At 62.7% G+C, this 26,728-nt stretch overlaps 1 protein-coding gene across 1 annotated transcript in view; it reads right to left on the bottom strand.

Moving 5' to 3' along the window:
• The window catches only part of ZC3H3 (zinc finger CCCH-type containing 3), a 63,276-nt gene extending 37,270 nt beyond the window's left edge, over window positions 1-26,006 (bottom strand). The window contains exons 1-4 of the mRNA XM_055545593.1: window positions 25,815-26,006; window positions 22,693-24,025; window positions 21,461-21,657; window positions 277-430 (exon numbers count right to left, since the gene is read on the bottom strand). Of these exons, the coding sequence (XP_055401568.1) occupies window positions 277-430; window positions 21,461-21,657; window positions 22,693-24,025; window positions 25,815-25,902 (1,772 nt within the window). The 5' untranslated portion in view covers window positions 25,903-26,006. The remainder of the gene's footprint in view (window positions 1-276; window positions 431-21,460; window positions 21,658-22,692; window positions 24,026-25,814) is intronic.
• Between the last annotated feature and the right edge of the window lie 722 nt (window positions 26,007-26,728).

Raw genomic sequence — 26,728 nt, 5'->3', positions numbered from 1 at the left:
CTGAGGGACACCCAGTGTGGTGTGGCCTCAACAGTCCGGGCCGTAGCTGCTCCCAGACCAGCTCCAGCGGCTTGCTGATGACAGGGAGCGTGAGTCTGCACAAGTGTGTGGCACACACGGGTTGGCCACACGACTTGTGCAGAAATTGCTGGGTAAAAAAATTAGCACATTCCCCTGTCAACAACTACAGACCAAGCACTTGCTGCGGTGCGCTCAGGCCCTGAGGCCCTCTGGCCCGCCCCACCCTCTGGAGCCCACCAGGCGCAGGCCTCTTACCTGGACAGGGAGAGCCGCCGCGCCCGCCAGGAGGGCAGGGCTGGGGGGCCGGGGGCGGTGCTAAGAGGTGAGGTCGGGGTCTTCTTGACGATGCGGTAGCGCGTCTTGATCACTTTGCTGGTGGGAGGGGGCCGCTGGCCATGCAGGCTGGAGGCTGCAGGGAGACCCAGACACAGTGGTCAGGGGAGGCAGGGGAGCTGCCCACTGCTCGATCAGCCCTGCCCACATCCACCCCGCTCTGGGGAGCCCAGCAGCTCCTGCAGCCAGAGCCAGCGGCAGGGCAGGCCCAACTCCCATGGGCAGTGAGGAGGGCGCCGCAGGTGGGCCGCGGAGGCTGGGGTACAAGGCGCTCACCTCCCTCTCTGGCCACCCTCACCCGCCCCCTGCATCCACGCAGATTTATGTCCTTAATCACTTCCGTTTCCATAACATTTTACAGAGTGATATACACCATGGCTTTCCTCCTTGCTGAAGGTTTCATGCAATTAACAGGGATCTGTTTTGCCCCAGTTCCCTCAACTTGATAGCCAGCAATTTCTCCATGGCTTCAAGGAACGCATCTAATTGCCCGCCTTTCGTAACGCATAGCTCTAACTGCCCAGATAATTAAAGCTAACACAGCGCTCCCGCCCCCTGTGGCCCAGCTAGCACCCAGGCTCTCAGGCCAGGCTGCTCAGGCCCAGGCTCCCAAGGGCGCCTCTCCTGGGGCCCACTTCCACATGCCTGCCCGCAGCCCAGGGCTCTGCCTGGAAGGGGGCCACAACCACCACCCCTGCAGCGGGCGGCTTCTGGGCAGCACGCACAGCTGGGAGGGATGGACACACGGGGGGTGCCAGGAAAATGCACTGGTCTCACCACCAGAAATCCGGCACAAGGAAGGGCAAGGATCAGCTACCCCTTAGCTGAAGGCTGCCTGGGCCCGGCATGGCCCAGGAGAGGGGGCGGCTCCACAGGGCCCCACGTGCCTCACTGCTTTACGCCAGTCCCTGCGGTGCCCAGCCACCCCACTGTCCAGCGGCACAAACCAGTGCGTCCTGACCCGAACCTGTTCCCCTGGGCCAAGGACACATCTTCCCAGCACCTGCAAACCCCACAGGAAGCAGTTACTGCTCTGAAAATGGTGACGGTAACACTACCTAAAAACCATCTCCCAGAACTGGGAACACAACAGCCCACCAAGCCACAGCCAGGCCCTCCCCTGTCAGCAATCAGCGCCTCGGCCTGGACCTCCTCTCCAGGCCCACCCGGCCTGGCAGGCGGTGGGGTGAGGGCCTGCCCGGGGGCAGTCAGGACCAGCCCATCCAGCAAAGTGACCGCACCTGCGTGGCCACTGGAACGGGCACTGTGCCTCCCAGTCCAGATGCTGGAAGGGCCCCGCCTTCCCACGTGAGACGGCCAGGACGCGGCTCGGACGGATTCCAGGCCCTCCTAGCAGCCTCCACAACAGAGGAGAGTGCAGGCTCCAAGCACCCAGCCGGGTCAGGTTAGGTGTGGGCCGCAAGGCCCAGGGAATACTGAGAGCGGGGGATGCCTCTGCTCCCCGGACTGATGGCAGGGACCCACAACCACTGCCCACCAAGGGGGTCCACAGAAGTGGGGGCAAGGCCGGGCCAGCACCCTGCCCCACCTGTCTCCATCTGTCTGTCTCCTCGCAAGGGTGGAAGCTCAGGAGGGGTCACAAGAGAACGAGGGGAGCTCAGCAAAAGTACAGGCTCACCTGGGTGCCCAGTCCTGGATAGTGACCGAGCAGGCGGGTCTGCAGCCTCGGGCAGCCCCACACCACACACAGCCCAGCATATCCTGGGCATCAATAAATAAATGTTTGTTGAATTGAATTTTCAAGGTCTTACAAGCAAGGAGAGACCAACGAAAATCAATAATAACTTGTTCCAACTATGAGCTCAGGAACATGAGAATTCCTCTAAGTTATCACCAAGCCCCACGCTGACCTCATAGCCTCCAAACCCACCCCAGCTCCCTGCTCACAGAGACTCTGCACCTGGACAGACCCCTGCCTATCCCCTCCAGCAAGGCCGCCCACTCTCTGCCCCATTCTGATGCCCACAGCAGCCACCACCCAGCAGCAGGGGCTGTGACACGCACCGCAGAGCCCAGGGCTGCCCCGCTCCGTGGCCCGGGGCACGGCTGTGCGGGGTGGGAAGGGGCACTGGCAGTGAGCAGGCCCCCGCCCCAGCCTGGCTGCTTCCATCCCACGCTCCGCCCCCTCACCCAGATGCACGCCCCCTTCTCCCATCCCCTCCCTGCTCCACCAGGTGCCACCTCCTTCAGGAAGCCCCCAGTCTCCAACGCCCAAGGGACTGGACTCCACATTCTGCAAAGTGCCTCTTGAGACACAGCCTCTGGGCCTGGCCCTAACTGCCCCCTGCAAAGAGCACTGATATTCACATCTCTTTGCAATGCAGCCCTACTGTGAGAGCAACTTCATCATCAACTTACTGCATTTTCCTTATTGGTGCCCTGTTACCACTTTCAAAAATACACAAACTAATAAAGTAGACCCTCCCTCTTAGACTCATTGTCACTCTCCAGACATCTCCCCTGTCACACCTCCGCCCTCCAGATCTAAGAGGCAGGGGGAGAGTGAGCACAGAGCATGGCCTGGCCATGAAGATCCCCCCGCTCTCCCATGGGCAGCATGCCCCGCCCCCACAGAGTGCTGCGGCCCCTGCCTGGCCCTGCAGATCCCCCAGCTCTTCCATGGGCAGCACAGGACCCCCAAGTGTGCTGCGGCCCCTGCCTGGCCCTGCAGATCCTCCCACTCTCTCACGGGCAGCATGGGCCTAGGGGTGGACGCATCCCAGAGAGGACCGTCCAGGGCGCCCCTGTCCAGGGCACGAGCTCAGCAAGGTGGACAGACAGGTAGCGTGCCACCCTCGTCCTAGGGGTGGTAGGACTGGGGGCTCCTAAGACCACACATGGCACACGGGGATCAGAAGCTGGGGTGGGAGGCCCGGTAGCCCCGAAGCCTGTGTGCAGGCGGAGCGGCGGGTGTGGTCTCCAGGAGGCAGCACGCTCCTCATGCGGGCAGGGCCACCTGAGCCCAGCCCAGCACAGCCCTGCCAGGCAGCAGGCTCTCCCCTTCCTCCTGGCTGGCTGAGGTCTGTGTAGATAATCATGTTATTTAGATACGATGTTGGTTTAATTCCCTTCATTACAGACTCCCAGGGCTGTAATTTTTTTCTCCGCATGATGTATTCCCCGTGGCACATTTCACTCAAATCAAACCCTTCGCGCCTTTATTGCCAACGACGCCCGGGCGCCGCGTTATCAGGCCCACACACACAGCCCTCTCCGCCCCGCTGTGCAGAGGTCACTTCTAATGACTAATCGATCTCATTAGCTTCCCTAATTAAAAACTTTACTACCGCAGTGGAAGACAAACTACAAAAAAACTGCTGGCATCATATCTGAATAGGTATGAGCCCATCCATCAGCTGGGCTCTGGCCCTGCGCGCCGAGCTCGCAGCTGGGGTGGCGGGGGGTTGCTGCCAGGGAGGCCAGCCGCGGGGCCCGGCCGTCTGGGAACGGGGGAGCACCAGGCCTCGGGGTGGCCATCCGGCAGCACCGTCTGCAGCAGCCCGGCCTCTGGCTGACCCCGGCCCCCACCCCACCTCAACGAGCACCACAGACAGCAGAGCCACTGGACGGAGGGCAGGCCCTCGCTCTGTCGCTGTGGACTGGGGTTGAGAGGGAGTTCAGGTTTTTATGGAACTTCAAAGGGCGAGAACTAGGAGGAAACGAGCTGATTTCACGACTGTTTAACGAGTGAAGAGGAGCTGGAACCGGAGCTCCTCTGAGCGGAGGCTGCCTGGGGCTGCTGACGGGAGCAGGAGGCGACGGGAGGAGCCCCCGACAGCCCACTGGCCAGTCAGCTCCGGACATCCCGACAAGGCAGGGTGGGTGCCGTCAGGAAAGGTGGGGCGGGGGCGGCAAGGCTGATCTGGGACCTTGAGGAGCGTGGACCAGAGGCCTGTCCCCAGACTCGCCCTAACTGGGCTGCGGACCCCGCAGCCCATCGTGCACAAGCTTCCAGGTCCACACAGGCACTGGGGCCTCTGGAATGGGCAGACTGAGCAACAGGCCATGGAGGAGACCCGAGACAGCAGACAATCACGGCTGGGCTTCCCATGCGGTCCAAGGGTGCCACCCCCGCACCTGAGGGCCAGCAGAGCGAGGAGACAGCTCAGCGCCACCGGAGAAGGCCGAGCCCGAGAGCACGGCCGCCTCCAGCCCTCCCGCCCGGCGGGGTGCAGAACAGGACAGCTGGGCCACAGCCACCGCCTGGCGTCCAGCCGGGGGATTCGCCAGAACCAGACGCACGAGGCGCCTGGGCAGGGCACAGCCTGAGGACCAAGAACCCCACCCGCCTGTCAGGCACCCCAGAAACCAAGCTCTGCTCCTGAAGGGGGCCCCAGGCCCCACCAGTGAACAGAGTGGGCGGGGTCAGTCGAGCACCTGGCCTCCCAGGGTCTTGCAGCGTGGCCGCCGGGAAGCGAGCGGGCGGGCTGTGGGGTGTGCCTCCTGCCAGCCTGGGTGTCCTGTGCCAAGTCCTGTGACTCAAAGCCCCCCCGTCACCGAACCTGCTCTTCCTCAGCAGCTGCCCTGACACTTCCTCACACCCCCAACTCCGGGTTAAGACAGACGAGAGGCCACGTCACAGCTCAGGCTTTCAGGAGCCCCGGGAGCTGCCCTCCACTACCAGTAATGCGGGTCCCACTGGCCGGTCACCTCACCAGCAGCCTGCACTGCATCCCGCTCCCCAAGGCTGCTCAAGGCCCCCACGTCGGGGGACTCCTCCACCTGACTGGGGCCGCGGGCAGCAACAACCGAAGCAGCTTCCGAGCACCCAAATCCGCTCCTCCTGGGTTCCGAGGTCTGAAAGAAAGAGCTTTCAAGCCCACAGTTCCCAAGAGGGATCCCCCATGACGCCTCTTCCTAGGGTGCCCCCCAGACCACCCCCAGCCTCCACGAGAATAGGCCCCTCCAGCTAACTGCCTGCTTAGGAATCACAAGGCAGGGAGCTCAGGGAGCGAGCCCACAATGACACCGCTGGCCAGGGGGCTCTAGACAGAGGGGATGGCATGGCCACAGCCCCTGGGACAGTGGGACGCAGGGAGGGCCGCGGGCAGGCGGAGAGTTGGGCCCGCCCTGTGCTGCCTCGAGGCTGGTGGAAGGCTCACACCTAGTCAGCAGAAAAGAGCCCACCAGACTGCCAATGACGGGGCTGTCGTCTCTGGACATCACCTTTTCTGAACATCAGCCTGTCTGAGCTGTTCTGTTGGTGACGCCTATGGTCCTGGAGACGGTGAAACCACAACAGCATCAGGAGGACTGAGGAGGGGCGCACAGTCCCCAAGGGCCACCAGGAGAAGCTCTACCGCCTGCAAGAAGCAGGGGGATGGCTGCATGCCCAGAAGTGCTCCCAGAGGGGTGCTCCCAGCAGACGCCAGGGGCAGGGCAGCTCCCACACTGGCCCCATGCACCCTGCGGAAGGGCTGGGACCTAAAGCAGAGGTGGCGAGATGCTGCCTGCAGAGGCAGATGGAAGCAGGCGTCATGGCAGGAGGCTGGGCCCCTCACCCCGCCCAGACCACAGTTCTCAGGGGAAGACCCAGGGAGGGCTGGCTCTGGCCAGCTCAGGGGGTGCCTTGTCAAGAGAAGTGCGGACCCTCTTCCCTCCACCCCCTCCACAGAGGATCCACAGTGCCCACCGTGCAGCAGAGCCGCCAGGCACGTCAGCCCTAAGGACGAGGGAAGGAAAATGACCTGCCCACCTTGCCCCGCAGGAAGGGACCCAGGCTGGGCCAGTCTGGCAGCAGGCCCAGGGGCCTCTGCGTAGGAGCTCTCAGGAAGGACAAACGAGGGGCTCAACTCTCTGACATCAACCTAAAAGACACACGGCTCCAACCCATAAAGACAGCCAGAAACACACTGCGACCTGCCCCTGCACCCACACCTCCCCCGGCACCCCACATCTGCACCTCGCCCTGCAGGCTCCCTGAGCCCCCAGACCTGTGTGTCACTCCTCACCAGGACAGCGCTCACGTGGCGCCACCCTGGGCCCACTGCACTCGGTGCCCTGGCAGCCAGCGGCCGCAGCCGGTCCCAGCCCAGAACCTGTAGGGGCAGGGTGTGTGTGGTGACCGGGCCTGGCCCTCCCGCTCCCACCACAGGACAGGCAAAGCCTGAGGACAAACCGCGCCGGCAAGGGCCTTCTCCTGGAGGAGGCAGACGTCCCGCCCCTGCGCTCGCTCAGTGGGAGCTGCCAGGGACCGCAGCCCCCCGCGCTGTAACAAGCTTCAAACGGGGGATGACGGGGATCGCAAAGTATGAATTTTTATGAGTCTAATAAATCACTCCACTTTTCCTGTGCCTGATGGCTGCCGGCACTTCAAACGGACAAGCCCTGCCACAGTCAGTGGCTTGGCCGCGTCCCCACAGGCGGCCACACCGGGGTGGGGCGGGGGGTGGGGACAGGGCCGCCGAGGCCCCTCCTGGCTCCCACGGCACCCAGCTCTGCCCCGAGGGCCAGCCCTCCTGCAGGCCCCCAGGAACGGCTCGGGCAGCCTGCGGAGAGGCTCTGCCAGACTCTGACACGCAGAGGACCCACCCCTGCCTTCCAGGCCAGAGACTGCACAGGGGGCCCTGGGGAGAGGGGTGGACGCGTGGACAGGTGCTCGCTCACACACGCGCTTGCTCACACGCAGGCACAGGAGGCCCTGGGGAGAGGGGTGGACGCGTGGACAGGTGCTTGCTCACACACGCGCTCACTCACACGCAGGCCGCGGGCACACGTCAGCAAGGGGGAGGGACGCCTGTCCGTAAGAGGGGAGAGGCGGGCCTGGGTCTTGCCCTGAGAGGCTTCCTGTCTCCTGCTCCAGGGACCAGCTTTGGCGAACAACTACCATCACCAAGTCACAGCGATAGCCCGACCGGGCCGCACATCACCTGGCGGCTGTCGGCACCAGAGGAGCGTGGGCAGCGGGGAGGTGACAGACAGCCCTGTCGCTGCCCGGCCCTGCGCGCCGCTGTCCCACGCTACCTGGTGTTTAATGACGACACCGTCAGCCAGAGACGCACAGTGCCAGGACTGTCAGGGCCCTATTAGAGGGAAGATTGAGACCCTACTCTTCTCAAACTCACTCAAGCAACACAAGCCGCCGGTTCCTGTAATTATCGTGCACGAGCCATCGATCGCACGACGACATTGCCCCGTCTGTGTGAAATGGGGGTAGTTTGCTCCCTGACAGTCGCTGTAGATTACGGGGGGTGGGTCTCCCACCCCTTTAGGCGTCACTCTAAAGGATGGAGGAGGGGAAGGGAGCACCTCCTAGCCCCCGCCCCACCTGCAGGCCCTGGGCACAGGGGACAGGGAGCCCGAGCACATCCCAGGGAGGCATGCCCCAGAAGGCGGAAGAGACAGCACGGCGTGTGGCTGGGGATCCGGGGCAGGGCAAACTCAGGGAGCAGGGCCCACAGGTGCAAGAGATGGCCACGCCCCAAAGCCAGGCACCCCAAGCAAAGGCAGGGAAGGCAGGATCCAGGCCAGGCAGACAGCCCACCCTCCCTCCACTCCCCCAGAGACAGGGCCAGGCCCAAGCGGGCGGAGGGCAGGGTTCAGACATGGCTGGGCTCCCCCCAGCAGAGACCAGGTGGCCCCCGCCCGGGCTGAACCAGGCTGTGCTGGGCTGACACGCCTGCGTGCGGAGATCCAAGGCCTGACTGCCCAGGGGACCAGGGGCTGGCCAACACCTAGCCCCACACTGGGTCTGTGGGCACATGGTCTCCGTCCTCACAGGACGGTGGTCCTTTCTCACGCCTGTGTCCATCCATTTGGGAGCCTGGCCCAGGCAAGCCAGGAGGACAGGGAGATGGCCTAGGGGGGAATCCGCCCCCCACCAGGCTGAGACCCCAGAAGGCCAGAGCCCTAGGGAGCAACAGGGGCTCCCAGGTCCACCAAAGGAGTGGAGGGGCCTTGTCCACACCCCACTGACAGCACCAGGGCCCCCAGCAAGCCAGGTCAGCTGAGGGGACAAAGCCGATCCTGGGAGGTGACGGCCCACCCTACCTTGGCAGTTTCTGCTGAGGTTTCTGGCGGCAGGAAAGTGCCCACCAGTCCCAGGTGGACAGAGGCCCACATTCCAAGCGTGAGCGATGGGGGAAGCGGTGCAGAACACGCCTGCCCTCCCCACAGGGCTGGCCCAGACACTAACCGCAGCGCCACGGGACAGGCGCCAATCAACATGTCCGCCTCCACCCTCCTCACCCTCAGGGACCCCATCCTCACCCACGGCGGTGGCGGGGGGGTGCCCAGCAGACACAGGGTGTGCCCCTAGATATGTGACAGACACCAGGCTTCAGTCGTCCCCAGGAACCCCAGTCCCACTACATGACCCAGAGCCGGTGGCCCGCGCAAGGACAGCGCTCCTCCTGGCCACAGCCTGGCCCCTCGGGCGCCCAGCCCAGCTTCCTCAGAGTTGGGGCCAGAGACAGACACTTCTGAGAGAGCCTGGAAATAACCTCGCTATAAAAAGCAGTGACCACGGAGAGAAAACCACATGTGCCCTCACAAGTGCCAGGCTACCCGGATTCTCCTGGCCACTCACCTGTCCTATGCAGTGGCCAGAGGGGCAGAGCTGCAGCCCAGGGGCAGCGAGCAGGCCTGAGGGCACCTGGGTTCAGAGCAGATCTGGCCTCACTCAGCCCTGGAGCCAGCCTGCCCGGTCAGAGACGGGCCAGAGACGGGGCGCCGTGGCGGAGGCGGGAAGGCAGCAGAGCCGCTGGGGCTCACGGGCCAGAGGAGGCCCGCCGCCATGTGCTGCCCTGCCAACCGTGGAGGCGGCGGGAGGGCAGCACAGGCTGGCCAAGAAGGGGACCAGGGGCCCCCCACACTCAGCTCTCAGCCCTCAGGGAGGAGCCTGGGCCTGGGCCCCTACAGGGTCCTCCGGTCCAGCAGCCCTGCTCAGGGACAGCTCCCACCTGCAGAAAGCAGGCTGCTGGGGCCAGGGTAAGGCTGGGGGCGGCTGTAGCTCCACACACCTCTGAAGACAGGGCCTTGGGCCTCTGTGGCTGGCAAGGGGGGAGGAGGGGTGGGAGGGGGCCGGGCAGGCAGAGGCCCAGAGCAGAGGCCTCCCAATCTCAGAGTGGTGGGCGCCGCAGGCCAGTCTGCCTGAGGCTGGTGGGCTCTCCAGAATAGGGCGCCACCTGACGTGAGGCTCAGCCCTGCTGTCTGGAGCCCAGAGAAACTCGGCAGATGAAGAGAGGAGGCAAAGGTGCCGGGAGGGAGGGAAGGCTGCCCCTCACTGCTGACACCCAGGTCACAGCACCCGCCAGCACCACACTCTGCAGGGGCACTCGGGGTGCCCGAGTTCAGGAGGGCAGGTCCTGAGGGCAAGCCTGCCCCCATTCGAACATTCCAGACTCCACATGGGTGCAGATGAGCAGAGACAGGAACACGTGATGCTGGTGACTCGCTGCACAGTGTGGCTTCAGCAAGGCTCACCCCAGACATGCTGGGAGCCATGGGCCCGGCCTGCTCCTCCCCACCCTCCCGCCGTCCTCCCCAGAGGCAGCGCCGGGGCTGGGAGTTTGGGTCTGCTTGCAGGGCCAGGGTCTGCCTTCCGTTTCCTGCACACAGTGAGGTACGCCGTCTCTCCCCCGACACTGCAGGCCCTACTGCCCACCCCACAGACCTCCGCCGCCAGCAACGATCAGGACCAGGTGGCTGAGCCGCTGCCGGTGTGTGGAGAGCAAGTGGCTCTGAAGGCACCGGATCCTGCACCGCGGGACGGCCGGACAGACGGGCTCAGCCGCACTGCCCCGAGCACGCACTGCCTCGCAGGACGCCCCCTGCTGGGTGGCGAGGCCATTTGCTGCCAGCCACCAGGGCCCACCCTCGCCCAGCACTTGGAGCAGTGGCCACTGTCACACCCAGCGCCATGGAGAGCATGCTCCGCACAGGCCGCCGCCGATGCGCAAAGGCAGTCAGGAGGACAGCGGCCGAGCCCGGGGGTCTGCACAGCCTGGGGCACACCGTGAGGAGAAAACAGTTCCGAACTGGCTCAGAAAGTGCCGCGCTCCGGAGGACAGCAAGCAACCCGCAAGTGCGGGGGGCTGGGCCCTGCCCCAGGCCCACGGCACCCAGAGGCTCTGTCTGGACCTCCAGAGGCCCTGCTGGACGTGCGCCTCTCCAGGGCAGAGCGGTTGGGGCCAGGCTGATGGCCCAGGCCCTGGGCCCCCCAGACTCTCAGACTCTCCTCAGCCGGGCGGGCAGGAGCACCAGGAGGAGCACCACGCCCCCAGGCCCCCGCCACCCAAAACCTACGCATCGGGAGGGAGTGAGCACACCACGAACCAGAGCCTGGCCCAGCCCCACCCTGTGGACGCCCGGGAGCACGCTGGCTCCCTCAGCGCACCTGGGGGGCCCCGTACAGCTGCAGCAGGTGCGGACAGGCCCCCAGAGACTCTGGCCCAAAACCCCCGGGGCCTGTCCGAGCACAGTACCCGAGGGTCAGCTGCCAGGGGGCACAGGAGGTGGGAGGACAGCGGCTCACTCCCACGCATGCAACCCCACAGGAGGGCCCTGCCACCGCCCAGAGCTGGACCCTGTCCTGACGCCGCCCGGACTGCCAGTGGCGGGACTGCAGACTCCTGAGGACTGCCGGGCGCGAGATGCCAGGGGGCCAGGCCTGGGAGAAGACACGGAGGCAGAGCAACAAGCACCTGCACATCTCATGGTCAGAAGCTGATGGATTTGCAGTCGTTGTGCCCAATTATAGACTTTCTTTGCAAATCCCATCAATTCTATGCATTAGGACCAAACCTACGAACCGGAAGGATTCCCGGGAACACTGAAGGCCCTGGGCCACACAGGTGATGCTCAAGTGGCACCGGAGGGCCCCGAGGACACTGGCGCCCACCCAGGGTCACGTGGTCTGCGCAGATGCTCCGAAAGCAGAAAAGGCACGGTCCCCCTGCAGAGGAATACCGGGCCCCGCCTTCCCAGGACAGCTGAGGCCTCAGCCCGTGTCCCTCCAGCGGGAGAGTAACCCGTGGGACGCCAGAGCATGGGAAGCAGAGGGTCTCAGCTCAGACCCGGGGGAGGCCTGCGCCTGGGGCCTGTCCTGAGCGGGCTCCATTCGTGCTAATACGGCCCCATGAGGGCACAGGGCTGGGGTGGGTGGCAGCAGCACAGTCCCGGGGGCTCCAAGCAAGCACACCAGCGCCCGCCGCCCGCCAGCTCTGGGGTGCCAGTGCCTCCTGCCCAGGGCCCTTTCCGCCACCCCACGGGAAGAGACAGGGCCTCGGGCACACAGAGCTGAGGGCCGCGTGGCACCAGGTCCTGCTCCTCCCCACATGAGCTGCAGGAGCGAGCTGCCCAGAAGCCTGAGCCCCACTGGCCCAGCCCCCAGGCCCTGTGGAGCGGAGACCCCCACCCTCCCCCGGTAAGGGCCAGCAGAGGCCTCGCCACACTTGGACGGCCCAGAGGAGTGTGTGCTGAGGCGCTCAGCTCTCAGCCAGACCAAAACTGATGCAAACCATCAAGTGGCGATTCATCTAAGCATGATAAATAAAACGCAGGGAAAGCACACCGTCATAACCTGCTGAAAACCAGAGGTGGAGAAAGCTCCGCAGCCAGAGGGCGACAGCAGACCCCGCAGGAGAGCAGGGCCGGCCGGCAGTGGCCAGGTCTCCCCCGGAGCCCACAGGCTCCCACGCAAAGTCGCTCTCCAGAGAGGAAGACTCCAGATAACCATCCACGGAGAGCGACGGCCCCCAGCACAGCTGCAGCATCACAGGGACTCTTAAGAGGTGCTTCTCCGCGGAAGGCAAGGAAGGAGTGAAAAGAAATGGGAGGATAAATACGTAGCTGAGTCCGGGTCAAGGCTGACCATATACAACGTTTTCTAGGGTCTAAAACACATGGAGAATTAAAATCACGGTAGTTCCAGCATGTCTGATGGAAGAGAAGAAAAAAGGGGGAAAGTGCTCTAAGCTTCTTATGCTGTCCAGGGAAGGGTCAGACGGCAATTTCCAAGACCCGGTAACAGACTCAAAAACGTACAATGTAACTGAAAGAAAAATAAAAGGAGATATAATAAGCTAATGGAGAAAAAAATGGAATTTAAACATATACATCCAAAAGAAGAAAAAAAAGGAAAGGAAATACAGAATAGGTACAACAAAGAAAAAGCACAAAGTAAGAGACTGGATTTAAACCCAAATACACCCAAACTGCGGTTTATTGTGAACAGACGAAATTTCTTCTTACAAGACAATTTCAGGTTGCACTTTTTTAAAAGGAACTATTTGCTGGACACACACAAAAAAATCTAACCATAATACAAAACAGCTTTTTTTGGATTGTTTACAATGCTTTGTGTTGTTTACTTACAAAAGTAAACATGTTTGCATACGTCACGCACCAACATTTGCAGAGTATGTATGTATGTGTGTGTGTTAGTTGCTTAGTCGTGTCTGACTCTGCAACCCCATAGACTGTAGCCCACCAGGCCCCTCCATCCATGGGATTCTCCAGGGAAGAACACTGGAGTGGGTTGCCATTTCCCTCTCCAAAAGGAACTATAGAAAGAAAGAAAGTGAAGTCGCTCAGTCGTGTCCAACTCTTTGAGACCCCACGGACTGTAGTCTACCAGGCTCCTCCATTCATGGAGTTTTCCAGGCAAGAGTTCTGGAGTGGGTTGCCATTTCCTGCTCCGTGTATGTATGTACACTAGTGCATACGTACACGTTTTGCAACATTAACTAAAAGAAAACCGGCCTACATATACCTACTTTAGAGAAAGTAGACTTTAAAGCAAAAAGCTGGAGATTAAAGAAAAAAAAAAATATTTCATAACAGTAAAGATTCATTCCAGCAGGGAGATGTAACAATTCTAAGTGCTTTGCACACAGTAAAATAACCTTAAAATAAACACTAACGCAAAAGCGACAACCGGGGACATGAGCACACTCACAGGCACAGTGCAAACTCCACACTCTCTCGGACACTGGAAAAACACGAGTCTTCCCTGCCCCTCAAAGTCGGGAAGTTTACCACAGGTTTGAACAACACCATGAATACAACTCTCCTTACAGCCCCGAACTCACCAAGTGGAATCATTCTTTCTAAGCACACACAAGAGCTTTACCAAAGTGGACCCTAAACCCCCTCAGTGAAGGTGGGGAGTGGTCATTTTACAAAGAACCTCAAAAGCCTCAGAGATTTAGAAATGAAGCAATCCCTTCTGAATAACCCTGGATCATAGAAAAATTACAACAAAAATTAGAAAAAGTTTTAGAGGAACACAAAAATAGTTAACTTGCAGACCCTAAGGCTATGCTCAGGAGGAAGTTTATAACCTTACATCTGCATATTTCAGAAAAGACAGGCTGAAGGCAAATGTCCAGCCATCTGACCCTGGTGTGCTGCGTCCAAGCTCAGCGCACCGGCCCGTCCGGGTAGCTCTGACAGCAGCCCCCGCCCAGGCTTCTGCCCCCACTGCTGGCACTGTCAGAGCCGGCCAGGGGCACCTCCAGCCAGGCCTTCCGTCAAGGCAGCAAGAGAGGCAGCGTGGCCTCGTGGCCCGGCACCTGCTCCCTGCCTTCGCAGCACAGCGTGGAGGCAGCAGCCTGGGCCAGATTCAACCAGGCCCCACCCCTCCTGGCACCCTTCCCCGTGAAAACACACGGGGTCACGAGAGTCAGGAACAGAGCACTCCCCAGGAGAGGCGTCTGCCAAGGTCTATCTGAGACACCATCTGGGCCCAAGCTCAGCTCCCCAGCCCACTGCCCCCAGCTCCACATCGAGAGGGGCAGGAGAGCAGCTCCAGCCCAGAGCCTGGCTCTGAGTCTCAGAGGGAGGGTCCATTGCATCACTGCCCGTGCTGCACAGGGCCCGGCCAGGGTGTGCAGGGGGGTCTGGGAGTGTTGTGTGGAGGAGTCCGGGGCAGGCTCCTGGACTGGGAGCCATGGTGGTCTCTCCTGCTCCTCCCACTAAAGCTGGACTCAGGGCAGGACTACTCCAAGCTCAGTGACTATCCCTTTCCCGAGGCCGGCTCCACAAGGTCCACCCTGGGGACACCCCCACCATGGCCTGGGGGGGTCTCCCTCCCCTTCACGGCTGGCCCTGGCAGGAAAGAAATCTGCCCAGAGGGCTCAGGCTGACGCGGCCCTGCCTCCCAGGCAGCTCCCAGCACCAATCCCTGACTGGGTCCCCGAGCCATGGCCAGGCGGGGCCACCCCAGCACACCATCCACATTCGTCAAGACGCCTGGGGACTCTGCCCACAAGCCGCCAGGGCTGCAGCCGCAAGGGAACACCGCCCCTCCTTCCCAGGCAGGAGCGGGTCCCAGGCCTTCAGCTGGAGTCATGGCTGTGCCCCAGCTCCTGGAGCTCACAGCACCCCGGGAGGCCCACGCCTGCCGAGCACCACAGCACTGCGTGCACGTGCACACGCTCCCACGCCAGCTTTGCCTGAATAATTAATTAGCACCGCCATGGCAGACGTAAACCGGAAGCCTCCAACACGCCTGATAATTTATGCAAGGCTCAGGATTGCTGCGACTGCCTTCCACAGGGCCTGCTTCAGCGTTTTCCTTTTCCCTTAGGGAAGCAGAGCTCTGGATGGAACTGCTCTCGCGCCCTTTGCAGTGTCTGCGGCAGTAAAACTGACAACCCGTCTGCACCCCAGTGGGAGAGGCTGGATCGCAGATTACTCTAAGGTGGGAAAATCCAGCAGCCAGCCAGTCTAGCGTCCACCAAACCTGCCCTCAGCACCTGACGGCCCCATCCCCTCAACCGGCACAGAAATGCCCAGGACGCGGGGACAGAGCAAGGCCCGGTAAGCCCCAGCCTGGAGGCTCAGGGCCGGGCCTTTCCACGCCTCGAGGAGGCCCCAGGACCGGAGCGCAGGCCAGCACGGGGACACCTCAGGAGGCCCCCAGGCCCGTGTGCCCTCTGTGTCACGGCAAGCCTGCCTCCTAGCCCTCCCAAAGCACCGCCAGAGGGCACTAGTGATGAAAACGCTACTGACGAGCGTGAAGGCCCAGGGCAGGCTTCGCTCTGCCCCTCTGACCACTGACCGCGGCCCGGAGGCCAGCGAGGCCAGGCACGGGGCTGCCCGGCGCCAAGCAGCGGGTTCCAGGCTGCCTCCGAGAGCCATGCTGCGGGGCCACTACCTGGCTCACTGCCTGCCCCTGCCCGCTGGGAACACCTGGTCAGAGGCAGTGGGTGGGGGTGGGGCGCGGGCCTGGTGAGACGGGAGGGGGCAGGGAGGGTGTGGAGGGAGCAGCGCACGCAGAGTGGTCAGAGCAGGGCTGCTGCGCACCTAGAACTTTGGGGCCACGGAGGAGGTTAAGTGAGGATGGCTTTGAGCACACAGCGGGCAGGCGGAGGGCTCCCTGTAGGTGTCCACCCCAAGTCCCAGAGCTGGTGCTGCTCGAGGAGAGCCCTGCAGAGGGCCCTCAACAAACTGAGCCCCAAGGGCTGGTTTTGGCACCCAGGCAGCTGAGGGCCTGCTCTGACCTCCCCTGGCACAGGAGGGCACCCCAGGGACCTGGGAACAGCCCCAAGGTGGGCCCTTCAAGCCCAAATGACGGAGCAGCAGGGGAGGCAGCCCCAGGATGTCCCCTCAGTCTGCCCGCAGAGGGTCCACCAGGGGGCTGTGCGCCTCAGGGACCCCTGGTCTGCACAGGCCCCTGTTCTGGGCTGGGGGAGGGCAGAACAGTCACCGGGGCCTTGGTGAGGAGCCCAGGCACCAGCAGGGAAGGGCAGCCGGGGCAGGGGCCCATGGGGGGCTTACACGGGAGAGACTCCCTGACAGCTTCCTGGACAAACTCGGACACAGGGATCGGGGCTGCAAGGTGAAGACTGGGCAAGGCCCCCCCACCCTGCCTTCTCTGCTGGTGACCGAGGATGCGTGCCCGCCCCACTGCACCCACAAACAGGTGACGGCAGACCTTCCAGACCGTGTGGCTGGCACAGCAGACTGAGGGATGTGTGGGGAGCACCCGCCACGAGCCTGGCAAGCTCTCGGCCAGAGGCAGGCGCTGCGTGAGGTCACAGGCCTGAGGGAAGGCCCCGCGGCCCTCAGACCCACACCTGGCTCCCCTCAGGAAACCCGGGCCCTTCCTGTCAAACATGGCCTGCGTGCACAGCTCCGCCACATCCGGGGCTCCGGCGGCAGGGCTCTGGACAGGTGGGCGAGCGGTGGGGGCTATGGCCGTGTGTCCCGTCCTGGGCAGGTGAGGCGGAGGAGGCCCCGCCACAGCAAGCCCCAGGAGATGAGGACGCCACTGCCCATGCAGTCGCCTGCGGCTTTTCCTTGGCCCAAGAAGCAAACACTTGCTGCTCCCAGGAAGCCCCCTTGCAGGACAGGGGCAGGAAGCCAGCCTGGAGCCAAGTGGCAAGCGCAGTGCAGGCTCCTGTGGGGCCCACTGCACCCTCTCTGCACACGGGGAGTCAGGGTCCGCGGAACATGTGGAGCCTGTCACCTCAGGGCACCCGAGTCACAGTGCTGGGCCCAGTGTGGTGGGGAGGGGAACCCCAGAGCAGGCCCTGAAGCCCCAGGTGCTGGAGAGCGCCCGGCCTCAACACACTCCCTAGAAGCTCTCTACTAAAGGTTCTCTTCTCTGCAGCCTTCTCTGGGGTCTGTCTGCCCTGAGGCAAATCAACTGAGGTCTCTGGCAACCAAGGCGCAGGTACTCCCCAGGGAGCATGGGGGGGGTGTCACGTGGTGACCCCCCAGGGACCACCTGCCCCTCCCCCAGCCAGAGTTGGACTCTAGGCCCAGGGACTAGGGGGAGGGTCAGGGGGAGGGTCGGAGGGCTTGGCCAGGAGCCAGGAAAGCAGGGGAGAGGCAGGGAAGGGAAAGAAAGTAAGAGGCGGAGTCAGGTTGAACCTCCAGCTCAGTCCCCAGGCGCAGTGTCCACGCGCCTGCTGAACAATGCAGTTTTGAATTCAATTAAAGCGATTATCTGTTGTGCCAAATAAATTGTGTACAGCATACATCCTGCGGCACTTTACACCTCCGGGCTCATTATTCCCTAACTGTTTCCTCCTGTTTATGCGCTCTCAAATTAAATTGCTGATAATATGCGCCAAAATAAAAAATGAGCGCACCTTGTCCCAAGAAAATTGATTCTCCCTTTTCCTGAGCCGGCGATTGCCAGGTTTTATATACTCTGTTCCTGGTGATCATTAGTAATTCAATTTTCTTTTTATTAGCCCTCTTATCTGCTGAGCAATATAGTGGCAGAGCTGACCTCTTTCGCACGGGTAAATGTTTAAAATCTTTCCCCTGATTAATTTTGCCAGTTAAGAAAAAGAGGAGAAATGGCCCGGCTCTTAGCCATCACAATGAATAAAGCTTAATGTTGATTGTGATGGAATTTCTAATGCCAGGGAAATTGATTGAACGCGGCAATTACACTGCAATAGTAACTCAAGGGAGATGGGATCGCTTTCTTCTGGCCGCAGCCTTTTGGTTATTTAAAACAATCCAATTTGCAAGGATAATTATGTATTAGTGTTTTATCTGCCACTTGAAATGAACAGGGGAGTTTCGATACTGGCCCAGCATTAGCAGGTTATTGCTGCAAATTACTTGATATCTGCTTTCTTTCACATAAAGAGAAAATTAGGCAATCAATTACCAGAAAAAGGTGGACGAGGAATGAAAAGGGCGAGAGTGCCCTCTTCTGGCCGCCGGGCTGCACAGCAGGCCTGGAGGGGACCCCATGGCTCTCCCTCCCCCTCTTCAGCCGGCAGCCGGCCAGGCACAGGCTTAGAGAGGAGGGCTGTACACGGCACTAAGGTCTGTGTGGGGAAACAGAGCAGGGAAGCCGCAAACAAGCAGATGAAGGGGCCGCCCCTGCGGCGATATGGACACATGGACACACACAGCTGCTCAGGCCCGCCAAGGGGGCCGGGAGGGGCTCACCTGCGCACCCCAAGCACCCACAACGTTAGATAAAAGCCCAAGTCCCACACAGAGCTGCAAGGGAGGGAGCCGGGAGGGGCAGGGAGCCGGGGAAATGCTGCCCCTCAGCCCTGCCCCCACCCCAGGCCTCAGCCCTGCCCCCACCCCTGCCCCCACCCCTACCTTCACCCTGCCCAGTCTCTACACAAGCCTCTCCCATGAGCTCCCTGCCATCAAGTCTTGGGGTAAGGACCCCTGCCCTAGGCCTGGAGGTCAATCCTCACCCACAGGCCCACCCTAGCTCCTGCCCCTCCGGCCCCGGTCACTCCTCGGGCCTGGACACGGCTGCCTTGTGTCCCCGTCCCCGAGCATGCTCCCATAGGACCCCTGAGCCTCGACCGTCCCTCAGCGGCTTCCCAACAGGACCCCCTTTCCTTACTGTGGCACGGCGCCCCTTCCCACCCTCCAGGCCCACCTGCCTCTGGCCTGAGCCTCTCCCGCCCTCCTGGACGCTGTGCGCAGGACAGGTCTCCACTCCCAGACTTGCGGAGCTCAGCCCCTCGCAACCTCGCCTGCACGGGTGTGTCCCCTCCCTCTCGCCTCTCCTCACACAGGTAGGTTCAGGGCTCAGAGGGAGCTCCTCAGAGACGCCCCAGACTGCCTGCCTGGCTAAAGCTGCCCCCCACCCCCTGTAGCTCTTGAGACACCACCTCCGATTTCCGTTTCTGCAGAGCACTTCTGCCACCTGAAGGCAGTTTTTCGACCTATTTACAAGCACCCAAGGAGCTTTCTGCATCCACCATCCACCAACACACCCCGGCCTTGGCACGTGCGGACCACAGGAGCCAGCGCACAGCCCAGCACAGAGGTGCAGTACATGGAAGGCTGAGGGGTGGAGGACACGTGGGGGGAGGAAGAGTGGCCGAGCCAGAAGCCTTCTCCAAGCCCCCCAAGAGGAGCCTCTTCCCAGCTCCCCCTCCATGTCCCCTGCAGAGCGCAGTCACCGCTTGTCTACAAGCTGATCTGTCCGCCTCTGAGAGGGGACAGTGCAAGGCGCAGGGGTCTGCACCCCACACCCCGTGGTGCCCACGGCCTTGCTCCCCCCTCCCTCGGAGCAGCAGAGCACCCTGCCAGCAGGAACAGCCTCCACTGTCCCCAGCCTGCACCCCACTCTGCCTGAGGCCTAAAACGGGACCACGCAGTTCCCAAGTGCAAGTGCAACTCCAGGGAAGACACAGGCCACCTCCCCCTTGTGGCCTGGCACCAGATCCGTGGCCCTGTCAACCCCTCAGCCTGTTCACCCTGCAACAGGGTGAGCATCCTAGAGCGTCTCCAGCCCACAGCCCTGGGACACTGCCCACGGGCCCCTGTCCCGCTCTCTAGCTCCCCGGCAGCCCCTTGGCCCATGGCGGCTATAGCACGGCCGCAGCCAGGCTGTTCCCAGGCCTGGGGCAGTCCTCACCCCGACCCCCAAGCCACCAGAGCCCTCCAGCTTGGAGCAGGGAGAGCGGGCCCCCAGGACTCTACATGGACAGTCCACAGTGCTAACCTCCCCGCCATCTGGAGAGCGCTCCCAGCCCACGGCACAGGATGACCTCTTCGACTGCATGGTGCTCCTTCCACAGGGGCCCGGGACACAGGATGGCAACTGTTTGCCTTGGGCCCGTCGGCTCACAGCCCAGGCTCCATGGGGCAGGGGCGGCACAGGGCTGGCAGGGACACAGTCGAGGCCAGCGTCGGTCCTTGCATCAGGACCCAGCACTCTGGGCAGCAGAAAGGCTGCCAAGAGGCCCAGGGCCCTGTCTGCCGCGACCATGCCACCCTCAACGCCTGCCCAGCAGCCGCTCCACACACACACTGGCTTCCACGGGAGCCCAGCACCCGGCAGACACCCACCAGCTCCCCCAAGGGCTCTGCTGGCAGGAGCACAGCGCCCCTGCTGGGACACCCCTCCCCAACCCCCTCCTACCATGTCCATCATTCAAGACCCTCTGAAACACCATCTCCATGCGGGACCCCTCCTGGACACCCCACTCCCTGCTGGTAGCCGGTTACTATGGAAACGCCTCAGCACCTGGGCAGCTCGCATGCAGGCCCTGGAAGGGTAGGAGGGAACACCCCTGCCTCAGGGTTCCGGGACCCCCAGCTCCAGGGCAGCCCGCCTCCCACTCCCGGCCCTGAGCACCACCACCTTGCAGCACCTCACCTGTGGGGACAGCTCTGCCTGCAACTTCTCTGCCGACAGAGAGCACTGTGACCGAGAGCACCCGGATAGGGGCCGCGCGGCCCCGCAGATGCCCAGCCTCCAGAGAGCACCCCGGCCCCTCTCCCGGCTGCCCCAAGAGCCCCCAGCTGGCCTCAGGCTCCCGGTGGGCTCCCCAGCCCCTGCCAGCCTCTTAAAACACGAGGCTTCTCCACTTGTTCTCTCCAGTCAGTCCCGCAGCCAAGGCCCAACCCCCAACCCCAGGGGCCGCTGACAGGTTCCCTCTGCTGCCACCAGGGTGAAATCCACGCTTGCCGGGACCCAGGGACATGCAGCCAAAGGAGACTGGGTGGGAGGGAGGCTGGAGCCCTGTCCACCCCGCGCGGGCCTCCGCCTGGGCCCCCAGGGCCCACGCTCTCTGGCTGGCTCTGTGCAGGTGCTGCATGCCGTCCCGGACCCCAGCTGGGCCCTGAGCACTAAGGCAGCACAGTCCCTGGAACACAAGCCCCGGCAGCAGTGCCCGGGACCAGATCCCTGCTGTGTCCGTGCGGAAGCCACGGCTGCTTCGAGGAGACACCCAGGACCAGGCCCCGGAGCACTGCTATCGCCACAGCGGGGGCGCCAGGGACTCACTGAGGGGGCAGAGTGACCCCTCCCAGGCCCGCTCAGGCCTTGAGAGGAGGCAGCAGCCCGCAGGGAGGGCAGCGAGGACAGGAGGGAGGGGCCCTGGACAGCACCAGCCAGGCCACCACCCCCTTCAGGGCTGTCTGCCTGCCGCCCTCTCATCCCCTTCCCACCTCTGCCAAGACGACGTGGCCGTGCAGGCATGGAGGGATGTCCTGAAGAGGCCGCACGTGCCTGTCTGGCAGCCTCTCCATGGCCCTGAGTGCAGCGCACAGCACCGCAGCCCGGGCTGCCCACTGCCCGCCAGGCCGAACAGCTCTTGGGCCAGGGCCTGACGGTACAAGGTGGACGGGGACCATGGGTCCCAGCGGGGAACAGAGCCAGCGCAGGCCCAGGGAACCCCTCTTCCCAGCGTACCTTCCTTGGAGGGGACGTAGGCACGGCCAGGAGGCAGGCAGCACGGCCGGGGCTTGGTGACCGGCATCAGCCCCTTGTTGGGTGTCTTCTTCGTAACGGGGCTGCTCTTCCCCCGGAGGGCCTGCTTCCGCCGCAGGCTGAACTGACTCTTAGCCATGGCAGCAGGTGGGGGGCTGCTCTTCTTATCTGCAGGAAGGCTGCAGAGACAGAGCAGGTAGCTCTAGCAGGTACCCTCCCCACCTCGCCCACCCAGATCCCAGAACCAAGAGATCAGCCCTGGCAGGCAGCCAAGCCCCAGTGGGGTCTGGCCCCCCCACTTCGCTTTCCCACCTGATCCACCTCAGCGGCTCCCTGCCCAACCATCCCCCCACCCTACCCCACCCAGCTCCCAGCCGCAGCCCTGGAGGACCCCAGAGCCAGGGCAGGTGGAGGGCGGAGGAGCACAGCCCTTGACCCCCACCATGTATTTCCACGACCATCTCCTGCACCTCCCCAGCCAGATGAGATGAGCCCCCACGTGGAACTGGGGGAGAGCAGAGGAGGCAGGCGTCGTCCCAAGGAGGGCCCGCCACCAGCCCCATGGCTCCCCTCCCCAAACTCGCTGACACAGAGGCCGCTAGAGAGAAAAGGCAAGGAGGAGAGCACGGAGCCCAGCGGCCCACACGGCGCCTGTCTGGGCAGCAGGGCCCCAGGGCAAGGTCAGCGGCGGGAAGGGCCTGAGTGGGACTCCCTGAAAGATGGCATGTGTCGCCACGCCTGATGGCAGAGGCATCTGGCAGCTTCCACAATTAAGTCCCTGACCCTGAAGCCCTGGGCCACAGTGCCATCTTCCAGTCTCCTCTGGACCCAAGTGGGTAGAGGGCAGGGAAGCTGACATGCCCTCAGCGAGGGAGGAAGTCACTGTCACCTGGCTACCTTTCTCCTGCAGAGACCCTGCCCCTGGCCTGGGCACAAAGTTGTCCATCCACCATCCCGCAGGCCCAGAATGGAAGCCACCCTTGCAGCCTCTGGTCTCTCACCAACAAGGGAAAGGGAGGGCTTGCTGGTGCCACCTCCGCCCGTCCCCTCCCCATTAACTGAAAGGACAGCAGTAACTGCGGCCTCATTCCTGCCGGACACGCTGACGCACCACAGGCAAAGCTCCGTCCTCAGGCCCCATCAGGGGCGATGCTTCCTCCCTGCCTCCCACACCCCTGCCCAGACAAGACCCAGGGAGGGGCAGGGGCCCGCACCTGGCACTGCCCCGCCTCCGGATGATCTTGGTGCGGCTCTTCACTTTGTAAGCCGAGAGCGGAGTCTCACTGAAGACAGGCTGCAAGCTGCTGGGTTCCACTGCTCGTCTGTCCGCCGGGGGGGACCTAGAAGGGACGGGGGAGAGCTGGGAGGCACGGTCCTTGCTGCCAACCTCTGACTGCCAACGGAAGGAGGAGGCCGAGGAGGCCGAGGGGCTGGAGGCCTTCCACTTGTACTTGCTGGGGGAGGCCCCAGGCACGGAGGACACGGCAGACCTCCTGGGCTTGGCGTCTGGGTCGGCTTTGAGCTGAGGCTTCTCTGTTCGTTCCGCTGCAGCAAAGGGGGCCTTGCACACGTTCTCCGCCGCTGCCCTGGGACTGAGGGCCCGCCGAGAGGCCCGAGGACTCTTTGCCGAGGCAGCCACCCACTTGTAGTTGTTTTTCCGAAACTTGTTGGTTCGACAGGACACCAGCATCGAGGGCTCCCTGGTCTGCCTGGGTCCAACAGCAGGTCTAGCTGGGCCTACCACATGGCCAGAGGCAGCGGATGGGCCTGAGAGGCCGGTGTTCGCGCTCCCGTCCCCATGGAGCTGTGTAACACAGCTGGCCACAGAGTGTGAGCCCGCCTTCCGGCCTAGGGCCATGCCGCCTCGCTGGGGCAGGCTGGAGGGCAGGAAGCGGGCCCTGACCGCAACTGCACTCTCACTGACCGTCCGCCGGGGCTCCAAGGGGTTCTCACTCACGCTGCTCACTGACTTCACCACCCGGGGCTTGCCAGGCTCCTTCTGGCAGACCAGAAGGGGGTCCTCCGCACTGCAGCCCCCCTTGGCTCTTCCTTGCCTCGAGGGCTGCCGCTGCGCACCAGAGGACTCACTCTCACCTTCCTGAGGCCTGTGGTCATTCCAGGCGGGGTCCTCGTATTCTTCCGAGGTCCGCAGGACCCCCGCAGTGCTGGCTGAGCCCAGCTTGGATGGTGGTTTAATCTTGATGACCATGTTCTGGTCTGGACTGAGCTGCACCTGCCTCTCCAGGATGTACTGCTGCGGTTCAGGACCCTGGCTGCTCCCAGCCCTGAGCGGCGGCTGCGCGGCACCATCACCGGGCGGGTCCGAGGAGCCCAAGGGCCGATTCACGAGGGAGTATTTCTTGCGCCACGCAGGCCCATGGTTCAGGGAGAAGCCCCTCCGGCTCGGACGAGGGTAGCGAGCACTGAAGGTCCTGCTGCTGTTGTAAGTGGGCGGCTGCCACTGGGAAGTGGTGGAGGTGCCCAGGGCGGCGGAGGTACCTGGGGCAGAGGTACCGCCGTGGAGGCTTTTGTAGTCATCAATCAGACCTGAGGAGGCAGGAGCACAGACTCTGTCAACCGGAGGGTGAGGAAAATCAGGGAGAAACCCCTGGAGGAGCATCAGCTGACCGGACACCCTGTAGACCCCACTGGATCCTGCCAAGTCCCAGTACAGGAGGGGCAGCCCCAGGGCCTGAGAACCACTGACAGTCAGCCTAAATCCCCTAGGCCAATCTTTCCCATGAGCCTCTTCCCATCAATCCTACTTCAATCCTATTTCTGGCTGCTTATCCTTAAAATGCACTCCTGTGGCATAATATCCCCTGTTCAGCAGGGATATTATGCTGGGTCCCCAATCCTCTGAGGCGAAGTGTCACCCAGCACGAAGAGACCAGCAGGGCCCATGCTGCAGCACCTCAAGAGACACACGGAAGGCCTCCGGCTAGCCCACAGACACAAAGGGGCAGGGCTGCACCTTCAGGACCTCCCCGCCTGGCACACACAACAGCGAGTGTAAGATAACTGACGCCCCGGGTACTCCACACGTGACAAGAATGTCACATCATCCTCCCACAAGAAGAGAAGAGGCCTAACATTTGGAGTTTCAGTGCAGGGGACCACCAGGTGGAGCCCCTGGACAGCGTGGCTGTGCAGGCAGACACAGGCCTCAGCTGGAACCACCCAAGCTGTCACAACTCAACCAACAAGCCCTCCAGTTACAGCACTCCCCCACCATATGTCCCACCTCCAGGCCCAAAGAGAGTCACGTCCAGACCTGGTGACACCTCAGGGCAGGTATGATGGAGGGCCAGGAAGTGGCTGGTAGACGGGCTCAGCCCAACTGAACTCTTCCCAATAATACACACTTCCCAAGTTCTTAAGTCTTCTCTTTGTGGGAATAACCTTTAAAATGATCCAAAAAAAAAAAAAAAAAAAGAAATACAGCACGCCATCTCTCATGACTCAGTAGTAAAGAATCCATCTGCCAATGCAGGAGACACAAGAGATGCAGGTTCAATCCTTGGGTCCAGAAGACCCCCTGGAGAAGGAAACGGCAGCCCATTTCCTTCAAAGCCCTGGCAGACTGCAGTCCACATGTGCTCAGTCGCCTCACTGACCATAGCCCGCCAAGCTCCTCTGTCCATGGGGCTCTCCAGGCAAGAATACTGGAGTGGGTTGCCATGCCCTCCTCCAAGGGATCTTCCTTATTCAGGGATCGAACCCGCGTCTCCTGTGCCTCCTGCACCGCAGGCGGGTTTTTCACCGCAAGAGGGATGGGTCAGCCCCGGGCTATGGTCACTGAGGTCGCAAAAGAGTCAGACACGACTTAACGACTGAACAACAACATGCCGTCTGAGGTCTAAAAATGGAAAAGTTTGGAAAAACCTGAAGACCGGGGATTCTGGGCCAGGAATATCAAGGAGAATGTGACTGTAAGGAGGGACAAAGGAGTCAGAACCGGGCGTCCGGGGAAGAAATACACACCCCTGGCTCCCGAGCAAGGGAGCGCGCCGGGGGGGCCGAGGCCGCGCACGCCCGCGGCGGCGGGGAGGGTCGCTTCCCGCCGGTTACTAAGCGACCCGCCCCGCCGCCAGCTGCCGCAGCACCGGTAACGCCGGCACCCGCCGCGGAAACCCGAGCTGGGCTGAGCTGGGCCGGCTGGGAACGCCCCTTCAGGGTCCCCAGGACCCGGCCCGACCCCACCCACCTCCCCACCGACCGGACCCCCGCCTCCGACCCGTGGGCGGGAGCGGCCCCCTTCGGGGAGGCGGGCAGGGGACCGCTGTGAAGCGAGGGGGAGGAAGGGGACGCGCGACCCGGGCCCGGAGCGACCCACCCTGCAGGAGGCGGATCTGCCGCCGTAATTGCTCCTTTTCCTCCATCTCCGGAGTCCGCGATGCCCGGCCAGGCCTCCGCGACGTCATCGCCGGGCGACCGTTTTACTGCGGGCGGGGCGGAGCGCTGGGAGGCACCGCGACTGCGCACTGCGGCTGGGCCCCGGGCAACGGCCGGCCGGAAGTGGGGCCTCGGGAGTCGTGCGCCCCAGCCCTGGCTGCGCCTGGAGGGGCGAGGTCACGCACGCGCAATGCTGGGGGCGGAGGCCACGTCACTATGGAGCGCCGGGAAGTACCCTCTCGGCGCCTGCGGAGGCGACCCTGCGGCGTAAAGTCCGCGCCCTGAGGAGTTTTGGTCGGGTTCTTCGCCGAGAGCGTTCGTTTCCTGTGGGCCCGGGACGAGGGGCAGAGCCGGGGACTCCACGCTATCCACGGCGCGGGTCCTTCCGCGTCGAGCTAGAGGGGGTTCTGCGGGAGTGAGCCGGCGCGGCGAGGGCCCGTGCGGCTCTGTTGTTGGGCGGCCTGGTACAGGGGAAGGGAAGTCCGGGATCGGAGAGGCACTGCAGGGACGCGTTAAATCTCTGAAAGCGTGAAAGACTGTGCCGTTTCGGTAGAAACAAGTATGAAAACAGGTGTGTACGTCCCTGTATACAGCTAGGGGGTGTAAAATGATATGGCCGCCGTGGTAAACTACTGTTTCCTCAGAAAGTTAAAAATAGACGCTTTGAGCCAGCAGTCAAATAGTTCGGGGTATATACCCTGAAGTAGTGAGAACAGGGACTCGAACATACTCTTGCGCCAACGTTGGGCGAAGCATTATTTGCCATAACAAAATGTAGAAATAGCCCAAGTGCCCATGAGGGTGAATTGGTAAGCGGTGTGTATCTGGACGATGGAATAGGATTTAGTCCTGAAA

The sequence above is a fragment of the Bubalus kerabau genome, chromosome 14 (genome assembly GCF_029407905.1).
Source record: "Bubalus kerabau isolate K-KA32 ecotype Philippines breed swamp buffalo chromosome 14, PCC_UOA_SB_1v2, whole genome shotgun sequence".
Taxonomy (NCBI): Eukaryota; Metazoa; Chordata; class Mammalia; order Artiodactyla; family Bovidae; genus Bubalus; species Bubalus kerabau.
Note: the sequence above shows the minus strand (reverse complement) of the source record. Positions and strands in the feature narration are given on the sequence as shown.